The 12657-nt window shown below is 39.7% G+C and overlaps 1 protein-coding gene across 2 annotated transcripts in view; it reads right to left on the bottom strand.

Annotated features, from left to right (window-relative positions):
* Positions 1-12657, bottom strand: part of abca2 (ATP-binding cassette, sub-family A (ABC1), member 2) — a 72112-nt gene that overhangs the window by 20901 nt on the left and 38554 nt on the right. For both annotated transcript variants that reach the window (XM_067520965.1, XM_067520964.1), the window contains exons 14-26: positions 11589-11762; positions 10593-10695; positions 10200-10314; positions 7744-7934; positions 6877-7027; positions 6581-6785; positions 6320-6484; positions 5673-5853; positions 5037-5249; positions 3127-3323; positions 2606-2779; positions 1823-2019; positions 64-184 (exon numbers count right to left, since the gene is read on the bottom strand). In XM_067520965.1, coding sequence (XP_067377066.1) covers positions 64-184; positions 1823-2019; positions 2606-2779; positions 3127-3323; positions 5037-5249; positions 5673-5853; positions 6320-6484; positions 6581-6785; positions 6877-7027; positions 7744-7934; positions 10200-10314; positions 10593-10695; positions 11589-11762 — 2187 coding nt within the window. The remainder of the gene's footprint in view (positions 1-63; positions 185-1822; positions 2020-2605; positions 2780-3126; positions 3324-5036; positions 5250-5672; positions 5854-6319; positions 6485-6580; positions 6786-6876; positions 7028-7743; positions 7935-10199; positions 10315-10592; positions 10696-11588; positions 11763-12657) is intronic.

Below are 12657 nucleotides of genomic sequence, written 5' to 3'. Positions count from 1 at the left end.
TTGAAAAAGTCATGACTACTTAGTAAAAGCTAAACGTTTTCAAGAGAACAAATGTGGTCTTACCAGCGTCACTGTTCTCCAGAGACTGGTCCTCATCAGAAACTTTGAGGAAAACTTCCTCCAGAGTGGTGTCCATCACCCCGAAGCTGGTGAGGGCCAGAGTGTCCAAGCTCTGCTCTAAAGCCTGTAGCCACACACAGCAGAAGAAGGTCTCAATATATTTAACACTGTATGAATGATCAATGTAATAAGATAAGCTATGTCATGATTTAATGTCACATTTACCTCATTAACAATTTTTATTCAGGATCTTTAAGACTCTTTTTCCTAACACACCAGGTTAGTGGGTTTATTGTTATGGCCGGTCAGCATATATGCACATGTAGGCACAGTGCACTGGCTCTGTATTTGTGTACATATGATGTAAATAATGATGCTTGTTCATGTCACACATTTTATAGTCATGTAAAAAACACATTTTAAGTTGCATTTGTAAAAAGTTGTATGATGAAATGGTCATATTGTATGTGGTTTCAGGTTGAGGAATACATGACTTCTTCACGTCAAATCACGTCCATGGGAACTTTGAAATTTCTAAAACATTTTTTTAGGCCTACAGGTTTGAACAATGATTGGCTGGACAGCACAAGTTTGTGCTGTGTGGCCAACCAATGGCTGAAAAGCTACAGGCTACAAATGCCTGTCCTAAGATTTTAAATTACTAAATATCCACGGCTATAACAAAATATTGGACTTCCTCCTGATATCTACTCTTTTTGTGTATCTCTTGTAACTCGTAAAACAAAATAGAAGTTTGAAATGATAATTGTATATATCGAAGTAAAACGGGTACCTAAATCTCAATACCTAGGATCACCAAAGTGGATACTTTGGTCCTGAGTTGGTTCATCCCCCTTGAGACACTGATTTACTCAGTTGCCTAGGAATATTGTCTTGCAGCTTGCTCTATCAGTTAAAACTAAGCTTCAGCTTGGAGACTGATGAGCTGATATTCTCTGTCAGGATTCTCTGGTAGAGATCAGAATTTATGTTTCCTTCATTTACGGCAGGTGGCCCCAGTCCTGATGCAGCAAAGCATCCCTACACTATTACACTACCAGACCACCATGCTCGACAATAGATAGTGTACGATGTCCTTTTTATTAACCAGGTGGCCTGGTAGTTCAATGGGTAGAGCATCAGGCATGCAGACATCTGAAGGATCAAATCTAGGTGTGTTGTGGCAGAATTTCGAAAATCCCTAATCTTCTTCTGGATTAGCACTGGTTTTCACTGCACTGTTTCCATGTGGATGAGGTCTTTATTCCATGTGGATGTGTCTTGCAGATGGTGGAATCATGAAAACTTTATTTAGGTAGGAGAAGAATGCAGTTCCTTGGGAGCTTTTATATCTTGGAGCTTATCATACTATCTTTTATCATTTTTGACTCCCTGGATGATACAATATTGTGCTTTTGGTGCTCCAATTCTGGGAAAGATCAATATTTGTCTAAGTCTCTATTTGTAGATAGTGTCTCTGCCACTCGTCTTAGTTGGTATTATCACATCTTTTTACCTTCAAGAAATACATTTAAGTGAGCCCCCCTAAAAATTTATATTTGCTCAGATTATCTGTTTTGTGTAAGACTTAACTTGAAGAAATACACAAAACCAGGAGGGGGTCCGATTTCGTTCATTGAGGTTTTCATCAACATTTTTAAAAGATGCTAAAAAAAGTGGACTTGTGTGTGTCAAATGTGCAATATATTTGGGTTATATTGCATTGTAATTGTAATAAGTCTGTTTGTCTTTGTATGTGTACCTGGAAAAGTCTCTCAAAGCAGCCCTTCTTAACAGCCTCGGAGGGCAGCACATAAGACAGCTCGGTGTTGGAGTCCGATACCAGCAGGCAGGATGGCACGAACTGACAAATAAATTGCGTGACCCGAGCCTCTGAGCAAGGGGACTGAGAGGAGGAAGGAGACAGGGAAGAAGGAGGCTGCAGCTGGCTGCTCTGGCCTGAAGGATAAAAAGAATACACATGATATGATGGGGTGTGGAGAAAGACAATAGAACAATATATGGCAGCAACCATAAGATAAAACAAAAAAGGTTGGAATGCAGTCACAGGTTACTGACTGACACAACAGAAACATTTTCTAATTACATCAGCCAAATATATTAGATACTTTGATGGCAAAATTTCAGAACAGTCATCCCAAATAAAATGAGTGAAACCAAAACGTTAGAAAAAAGTGAGAAATTCTGTGATGATTAGCTTTTACACCTTTATAGAACTTTTATATAGATATTTGTGATGTGTACTAAACATTTGGGATAACAGACAAAAGCACCAAAATGTCTTATTTTTCCCCCGAACCAACCATATACAAGACATCCTGTGTCATGGCCCTGTAAATAAAGAGCCCCAAGTTCATAGATTGAACCTTCCTTCCTTTGTGACACCTGGTGACATCCTAGGTAGTAAACTTACAGAAGCTGAAATCTGTCAACAAATTATAGTCTGGCTGCCTAATGGGTGTCCAAACTGTAACCAAGAGCCATCTTAGAACTGATACAGAGAGATACACACACACACACACACCTCTCCCTTCACTCTGCTTTTTGACCAGTGTCAGTTTGTATCCATCTCCATAGGTGCTCTTCAAGAACAGTGGTGAGCCACAGCACTTTAGTTTTCCATGTGAGATGATAGCAATGCGATCGCCTAAAAGGTCTGCTTCATCCATATGGTGGGTGGACAGCAGAATTGTACGACCTGGGGAAGATGATACATCACACACTTACACACAAATATAGCAGTGTCAAGCCAAAGCATAAAAAATAATAAAAATAACAAAACTAAAAACATAAAATGAGGATTAAAATTGAAGGAACATTTGCTATATTTTAAACGCAGTAAAAACTGTGTGCATACCATATTTAATACTCTTGAACATAGTTTGTGCATTGTATATTTCTAAATATGCAAACAATTCTGACCTCAGGCAGCCACATCCTCTGCTAAGAAGAACATCAATTTTCTTTGATGTGCACAAGATCCTGTATTACATAACACTTTAATGCAGCATATTGGCAGGATCCTCTGGTGTTGTCTCTACTCACCCTGTTTGTACTTTAGGATGAGGTCCCATATAGCCCTCCGGGCATAGGGGTCGACCCCTGCAGTGGGTTCATCCAAGATGACGGCCCTGGAGCCGCCAACAAAGGCAATGGCCACAGACAACTTCCTCTTCATCCCACCTGACAAAGTTTGCACCAAGCTGTGACGCTTGTTGGATAACTCCAGATCAACAATCATCCTGGACACACACACACAACACAACAAAGCAATTAGTCATTTGCTAAGTTGACTATCTAGTGCTGAAGTATCTACAGTACAATTACAGGAGCTATAGCTTCTACTTACAACCCTTTACCTCAATTCTAACAACAAAATAACACAAATGTTTTTATTCACTTTTCATGTTCATTGTTTCAAATAGCTAATCTAGAATAGAATTATTTCGTAGTTGAGCTGCGTATAAAAGTATAAAAGGAAAAACTGAAAGCAGCACTGAATCAAGTGGGACAAACACTCAATCCTCAAATGTAGCAACTGATACTACTTGTACCATCAGAGTGGACCACTTCTATATATCAAATATTATCTTGGCTCCAGGGAAAGACTGCACACTAAATGCAGCCCTAAAGCAACAGATTTAGTTCCCCACTGAAGCTACCATCACACCTTTCAGGCCTGACACTAGTATCTGGTCTGTATCTCAAAAGAAAGTTGTGCTGGTGGAAAGCAGAGAGGCAAGACTTTGAGAAGAAGAAGAACAAAAATCCTGATCTGGCAAAAAAAAAAAATGCAGGGAGAGGGATTGGAAAGCTTTAACCTCTTTGTTGGTAGGTTGCCAGTATTTTGTGGGCCCTTCAATAATTCCTTGAAGGGCACTGGATTGTAAGGAGGAAAATTGAAAAAGGCACAATTGTCTTAAGAGGCAGTAAACAGGTTTATGCTTTTGACTAATCAGAAAGGACAAGGCTGGGGTACCACAGAGGCTGTAGAGCATCCTGAAATGTCCCAGTCCAGAGAAGATAGAAATAAGGGTGGGCTGGTTAAGGCCCAGAGTATTAAAAATACAAAGAGTATTAAAGAAAACAATAGCTTGATGGTCTTCTGAGAGGCAGAATGCACCTGCATCAAACTGTAACAACTGGTTTGTAACAACTTCAAGTTACTATATTCACTTTTATTATTAATACTGCAGGCTTCTCTCTTACACTGATTCACTAAGCTAAACAGCCAAACCAAGTGGTCTCACAGGCTGATGCCAATTAAACATGTAGAAACAGCAGAAAAGATGGTGCCAGGGGTCCGACTGCTGTTGATGGTGCAGGACACACTGCAAAATCTAGGCCGATGCTCAACAATGGTCCAACGTTGCCCATCAAACAACTATCGGCTTGGAGTGTCATGGCCCTAATTTCAACCTGAAACTGCATAGACAGAGCAGCACTACTGAGCCCAGAGGTTTGTCAAAAATAGCAGCATGACAAGCCCCCAATGGGACCAATAAGTCAAGGGTTACTACTTTTCTCCTCTGTCACTTGACCATCATTGCATTAAAAGAACTGGTGGAAAAGCAGTAAAATCCAGTATCAGGTTGTGGTTAAGGGGAAAGAATAAAAGCTGGAGCTCAGACGCCATAACGTGGCAGGAAATTTTCATCTAGCTGCAAAGTCTTCTGATCACTGCTATACCACCCTTAGCTAATCCAGGATTGAAAAGGTGCTACACATTGCTACACATTGCTTGCTACACATTGACAACCCCAAACAATTCTCACTGATGTGTCTCTTTATACTAATATACATTTTTCCCATCTGGTTTAAGGTATAGACACAAGAAGTATGTGAAATTCAGGCTGTGTCTGCTAAAGTTGCATTTTCTATAGTTGTACACCTATGTCTGTAGTGTTTTATTGGTACTATACCAACTATAATAAATGCAGTAAACTTGTACTAACTTGTCCATCTCCTTGCGTATGTCTTCTTCAGCCATTCCCTTGAGTCTGGAGTAAAACCACAGGTGCTCCTCCACACTCAACTTGTCAAACAGGACATTGTGCTGAGGACACATGCCCAGGTTCTGGCGAATACGTTCCATTTCGGTGCGGATGTCATGGCCATATATGGTGGCGGAACCAGAGGTGGGCGGGAATAAGCCCGTCAGGATGGACCTGTAAAAAGTATAGGCTGTCAGTAGAAGTAGCACTGGTGAAACAGGAGATTCAAACTGGAATTTTATGGTGTATATTACGCGCTCATATTTGATATTTACTATGCTTTTAGTGAATCAACCAATTACAAAAATGGAATAAACTACATAGTATGTCAAACTAAATATTCATCGTCATCTTAATCTTTAATTTTCAGACAGTCCATTTTTTTCATGCCCAATGTAACGAGTCAAATCCTTTTTTTTTGGCTGTACTGTAAACTGAAGGTGTTCCTCTGTTGAAAAGCAGATAGGGATCACTGACACCTCTGATATTAATATTTACCACCAGTACCACCACGGGTTACCAGATTGAAATAATAACCAAAGCACCAGAACTAAAATCACTGAGCACAATAACTTGAAAAAAAGTATTCTTACTCACATGGTTGTGGTCTTTCCAGCGCCATTGTGTCCCAGGAAGGAGACAACCTGGTTTTCATGGAGATTGAGGCTAAGTTTGTTTAGGGCCAGCTTGCTGCCAGTCTTGTACACTTTGGTCAGTTTGTCAATGCACACCACCAACGGCAGGTGGCTTGGCTCCTCCTCTATGCCCCGCATCTCCTCTGGGGTTAAAATAAGAAAAAGAACCAATCAAAATAATTAGATATTTTAAAAATGTCTACTTTTCTCAATCACTCTTATTCGGCTTCTTTAATTAGCTCTTTCTCTTGTGATCACTTTTTCTAGTGATGCTTTGGTAAAATGTAACTTCTGAAAAAGTAAGCAAATAATATAGAATCTCGCGATTACTTATGGTTACGAGATAAAGAAGTAAACCAAAACTGCAACTTAAAAAGTATTTCTAACCCCTAATTTTACAACTTGATCAGCAGTATGGAAATCAAAGACATTTGGAATGTTAAGCCATTGTTTCAAAGGGGGAAGAGAATAGTAGGTCAAGTTTGCTGAGTTTATAGGTTGGTCCAAATCAGCACTGAGTAAAGTTTGATTCTGTTAAATGGATCAGTGCAACATGAGAATCTCTTCCACAAGCTGTCCTCCTCAGACACAATAATCATTTGTCCGTACCAGATCTTCGCTGGTCCATTGCACAAGCCTGGTCTTCCTCCATCACACTGAGCCTGGCAGCACCTCCTCCACACCACGGCCAGTCCCACGTCTCGATACGCCCACTGCCTGACCAATATGATCTCTGCAGGGGGAAGTACCATGGACGTGGTAGCCCATACATTCCTGTCAAAGAGTGAAAATACATTTGATCTAATAAATCTAAAAATCAAAGGTTTAGAACAGCATGGTCGCGATTTCAAAGGGCAAAGATTCGCTTACCTGGATGCACAGCCTCTATGTACCAGGTGAGAACGCCATAAACACCAGCATCAATGATGAGCATCATCATGGACAGACCTAGGTTAAAATCATCACCTTCTACTGGTGACTGACTGATAGTCCGCCACTGGATGCCAACACCTGCTACTTCATACAGTGCAAAATACTTGGAACCCAGACCAAAGGCTGTGGTGGACATCAGAGACTGAAAGAGATAGATGAGGTAAGAATGCAATCACAATACAGGCATCACATTTTCGAAAAAACCCAAATATATAAATCAGAAAGAATCTTACAGCAATGCACTTCTCAAAGGCAGTGATCTTATCATGGGCCACCTCTTCCCTAATGGCCACATACATGTAGGGTACATAGCTGAGGAAGTAGATGATTCCTCCACAGGCTGAAGCCAGCTTTGCCTTAGAGTAAATGACTGACACCAGAAAACTGAAAAACAAAGAGAATTTATGAGTTTTATATAATTTAGCGATTTCATAAAATCTCATCTAAAGTATTTTCGCGCTAAATTAATACAGTACCCTCCTGGTTAAAAGCTTGGCCTGATGATAAAATAAATGTATGTGGATTCTATTTTAATATACTGATGTATAAATACATTTGTGTAACTGCTAGGCCTGTCAAAATAATGTAAAATAATATTATTGTAAATTAATTACAGCAAAAATAATGCATTAAAAATATGTCATGCTAATTATGAGATGTTGAACTTTTAAGTATTTGTCAATTAATCAATTAATGTAATTGTGTGTGTGTGTGTGTGTGTGTGTGTGTGTGTGTGTGTGTGTGTGTTGGTGCATTTAGACCAGAGGTGGGGAATCCACATTCCTCAAAAGCCACAGCCCTTCATGTTTTTGAACTATCCAACTGCTCCTCCACCTTCTGATTGACTTAACACACCTGACCCAGGCAATCAGCAGTGGGTAGTGCAGGGATAGTTGGAAAACAAGCATAGATGAAGGCCTCAAGGAGACTGGGTTCCCTGCCCCTGATTTAAACTGTGGTGAGTGCAGCATATACACATGCAGTGTTACACTGTAAATCTACAAAAATATTATTAATTCCCAGCTCTTGACCTGTGGAAAATGACACAATTTTAGAAGTGAGGAAATCAAAGTTATTTAAGCGAAACTAGTACATCTCACCAGAACATGATGGTCGCCACAGCATAGATGGTGAGGAAAAGCCAGATGATGAAGGGGTCACTGTGGAGCAACACCCGGCCATATTTCAAGATGGCCGTCAGAGCAGTGACAGAGATGGACAACTGGACAAAGCCAGTGATGAACCAAGCCACCCAGTGGACTGCATTGTTCAGTCCCATCATCTTCATCACCTAAGACAGTGGCATGATGGTTACACGTAAGAATTAGTGACTATTTTGTACAACACAAAATGTGTCTACTCTACAGCCTGAACCATTGATACAAGACAGGATTGATCCATCCTTTCATGTAGTGAGCCCTTGTGGACCGAAGCTTCAGTTCCTGTTCTTAGCTGACTGGAGTTACTTTGGAGCACTTTTTGGACCCAAAGTCGTCTTCTGCTGCTGTGGCCCACCTGCTTCAAGATACAATGCGTTGTGCTCTCTGAGACTCTCTTCTGCATACCTAACCTTGGTTGTAACAAGCGGTTATTTGAGGTAATGCTGCTTTTCTATCAGCTTGAAAGATTCCGCTAATTATTCTCTGACCTCTGGCATCAATGAGGCTTTTTTTTCACAGAGAACAATCGCTCACTGGATAATTTCTTTTTTCAGACCACTCTTTTTAAACCCTAGTGATAGTTGTGCATGAAAATCCCAGTAGATCAGCAGTTTCTAAAGTACAAAAGTAAGTTCTAAAGTTCCAATACTCACACACACACACACACACACACACACACACAGAGCTTAATATATATGTATACTGGGAGCTTGAGTTTCCTGCTGGCATAATAGGGTGCCCAAAAAAGAGACAGAAGCCACTGACATCAAGACAAGGAAACTGACAGAGGGTGTCACCCCAAATCCAGCATCCAAAAACTGCATGCTAAGCTGAAGAATGCTAAGATCATGTGGGACTTGCAGATACAGACTGACAAAATATTAATGAACAACAAACCAGACGTGGTAGTGGTGGACAAACAGAGCACGGTCATGGTGTGGATGCAGCAATCCCAAAAGACAGCAATTACAGAAAGAAGGGATAAAGAGAAGCTCGAAAAATGCCAAGGGCTGAAAGAAGAGTTAGAAAAAAATCTGAGGCTGTGACCCCCAAACTGAGAGAGTGGTTCCAGCAGATTCCAGGAACAACATCTGAGATCTCCGTCCAGAAGAGTGGAGTCTAAGGAACAGCCGAGATACTGCGCAGGATCCTCAAAGTGTAACTTTGAATGTGTGTACAATAAAGTAAGTAATTGATATGTACTTATACAGTAAAGTACAGTATCAAATGTGACAAAGTGTTTCACAGTAAAAATAAAATAAAAGTGCCAGGCGCAGCTGTATCTCGGTTGGTAAGGCAGGTCCCTCCTGGCTAAACGTCAATGTGTCCTTGGGCAAGAAACTGATCCCAAAGTTGTTCCTGGTGGGTCAGGTGAGCACCTTGCATTGTAGCCACCATAAATCAGAAGCAACATTGTAAAGCACTTTGCTTAAAAGAGTGCTACATAAGCGGCCGTTTACCGACATAAATAAAAGATACAAAGGATCAAAAATGTGTGTTTTTAGTTCAAGCACATTGTGTGTATCTACTAAACCTGGGACTTAGAGAAACATTTTATATCAATTCATGCAGAAAACTAAAGAGTTCACATACTTTTTCTTCCCAGTTTGTCTAATGTACCTCTGGCTCTTTCAAGGACGGGACCTCTCTCTAACATGATACATATGTTAGATATATAAATCACACTTTACTTATACTTTGTTGAACAAGAGTTTAACCAAATCAACTGACAACCTGTGATTCCTTGTTGATGTTGGTACTATTTCTTTATCCTCTACGGTACCATCCATGCCAGCCTTTTGATGTGTCATTTAAACATCACGTGCGTGTGTGTGTGTACTTAGCGAAGTAGCCCTTAACTGTAAGCTTCAGAAACAAGTAGAACTTTTGCCTGCAGGTGGCATGAGAACACTGTCGCTGAGTGTGAAGTACTAAACAATTGGAGGAACCAGTTACCAAGGATGTCTGCCAAACAAGGTGATGTAAACGGCAGATAATTACGGCAGCCATTGTCTGATTGTTTTCATGAAGTTGTTTTTCATCCTATAATTTGTTTTTCCTAAAAATGTCTTTTCTAGCAAAGCCAAAACACCACAGCAGTAGTATTACAGGTACAACAACATACTGATCACTGAGCCACTCTAAATACATTACTTCTCATCATACATGTTACATTCCGATTATCCCACTACTGCCCCCAAATATTAAAGGATCAAGCTTTGTTGAGGGAATTATTCTTTAAAAACAATTTTGCTAATACACATTACTGTAAACTATATGAGCCATAATCAGGGAGGAACTGCTAAAAAAAAACAAAAAAACAAACAGCCTGACATGTTATCCAGTCGGGATGAATTGGACCCTTTAGGCTTGTGACAGATGTCATGCAGTCTAACCTCTTTGAGCCGGTGCTCCTTCTCTGCCACGATATGCTGAATCATCATGGCTACTGAATAAACCCAGGAGATGACCATGCACAGAGGCATCATGTGTTCAATCACAAACAGAAAACTGAAAAAGACAGAACATAGAATCAAGTAAAGACCAGATACACACATCGATATACTGATGGTGTAAAATGTTTTACATCAAAAATGAGGTAAACCTTATCTGCACATTATAAAATGCATGTTTCCGATTACATATTAATCAACCGTTTTTTTTTTACCTTGCTATGCTCAGCATGATGAGATATATGACACAAACTCTATATACTATGACATAAAGACCACGAAAACTAGAGGATGGCAAGTACTGTACACTATGTGTCACTTCAGACCATTTCTTACTCATCTCTGGTGTAGCATGGGTAGGGAAACATCTGAACGTAGTTACCAGGCTCCACCACATCATGGCCCACAAATGTGTTGATGATGGCTCTCTCTATCATATCTGGTAGAGAGCGAGATAAACAAAAACGGATCACAGCACAGATAAAAGGTGAGCGAATACTGGGAAAAACAAACAGTATCTATCAAACTATGTGTTTTCTGACTAAGTATCTCAAAATTTCTTCTGAATCCTCACAATTTCATAAAGTATGCTTTTATGTTCATTGGTTGACTATGACCTCAGAATGATGTAATCAGTAATTCTGAGCCCTTGCAGTGCTGTCAGCACATGTCTCCCTCTTTGTTGTGTTAACTATCCTTTCAAGTAATTATTAATCGTTATTTTAAGGCCTAATTGCAAAATCCAATTAGCCTCCATTGTCTTGTAGTGAAGGGAGAAATCTTTTGACAACACAAAGCAAAACCGTATGCATGGACGTATAGTACAGTATGTCCCCGAAGTTAAATGAGAAAATGTGTTTTATTTTTAGAAATTCTGTTTTCAAACCAAATTGATCTCTTATCACTTGAAAAAATTAATAAATTACATTTCTAAGAAAATCTCCGGATCATTGTGGATCAACTTTCTGTGTCAGATGAGCAGCTTCCCTGCTTCTCCCTGCTTCCTGAATAAAAGATGACTTGCAATGAGAAAATGCTTCCGCAGCACTTTGCACTGGCATCTTCATAGGTGCACCCACCTCACAGTGCACACTGGTAATAAATGTACTAAAATAAATCCTTTTCTTAGTCAGAAAAACAATGCGTTTGAGACTAGAGTCACCTTTCACCTGTATGGCACAATGTAACACATATGCAACCTGCACTGAAACAATAATTTCATTTTGAAGTTGTTGTTTTTTTTTTATTACAAGTGAGATAGAAAATCCCATTTAAATTATGCATTTAATCCATATTCAAGCCTGTTGCATGCTCAGCATTTTAGTCACTTACCTTGGATCCAAACAAAACCGTAGAGGAAGTAAAATTTCCCCCCAGTGTTTGGGCCGGGACGCCAGTAGGCCCGTCTGATTTCATTGGTCTTCTCTGTAAAGCTGGAGTTTTGTCTAATTTTGTAGAGAACGTGTGGTGGAAGCGAGCCATCTTTGTTGGTGTGGAAAATCACACCTAAAATAAATAAATAAAAATGCTCAGTGTGCAGTGGCTCCAGAACCATACTGTAGATTAAAGGCCAGTTCATACATTTTGCAAAGCCTGTTACATGAACGTAAAATCAGGTCTGAATTGTGGGTTTTACTTGTTAGATTTGCATCTGCTTTGTAACCCAAAGACACTGTGACTTAGCTGCAGCTCCTATTTTCCCTCCATTGTGTTTGATTGTGTTTATTTTTACTCGATTGTCAGGTGTTTGTAGTCTTTTCAGTTTGAAATGATAAAAGACACATTTACTTTAACTGAAAATACATTTGAAAAATCGCCAGCCTTATCCTCACTGCTTTAACCTAAAAAAAAACAAAAAAACTATGGCATTAAAATTAGGTTACAGAAAGTGGCACAGATTAGTTAAAGCAATGCAGGCAAAAAAACAATAAATAAAGAAACAATCTTTAAACTCCTATGTCACAGCTCAGCTCTGTCTGCTCTCTTATTGCCTGTGTTACCTCTTCTTTAACTCACACAGTCACCTGTCCCCTTCTGTCTTGCTCAACCTCTCCTTGGTCTCAGCACACTTGCTTCCACCTCACTCATTACCTTCATTTCCATGACTCCTCTGCTAGTCTTTGGCACAAGGTTTATGCTTGATCTTAGAGCATGTTTTTCCCTAATTCCTGCTTCCTTTGGATCCTGTTTTTCATGTGCTTCCTTTTTTGTTGGACTTCAAATACTTCACAATACAGAAGTAAGTGTATTCTGGCTAACTTGGGGTTATGTGGCATGAGCAAAAATAATAATGACAATAAAATTACAATAAACAACTTAATCAAATAACTAGAAGAGATTGTGAATAACAATAGAAAGACTGTGATACAGGGAAAAGTGGTTCCCCTGTCAACCAAAGCAG

Source organism: Channa argus, chromosome 11 (genome assembly GCF_033026475.1).
Source record: "Channa argus isolate prfri chromosome 11, Channa argus male v1.0, whole genome shotgun sequence".
NCBI classification, from domain to species: Eukaryota; Metazoa; Chordata; class Actinopteri; order Anabantiformes; family Channidae; genus Channa; species Channa argus.
The sequence above is the reverse complement of the archived record's forward strand: the minus strand, read 5'-3'. Positions and strand labels throughout refer to the sequence as shown.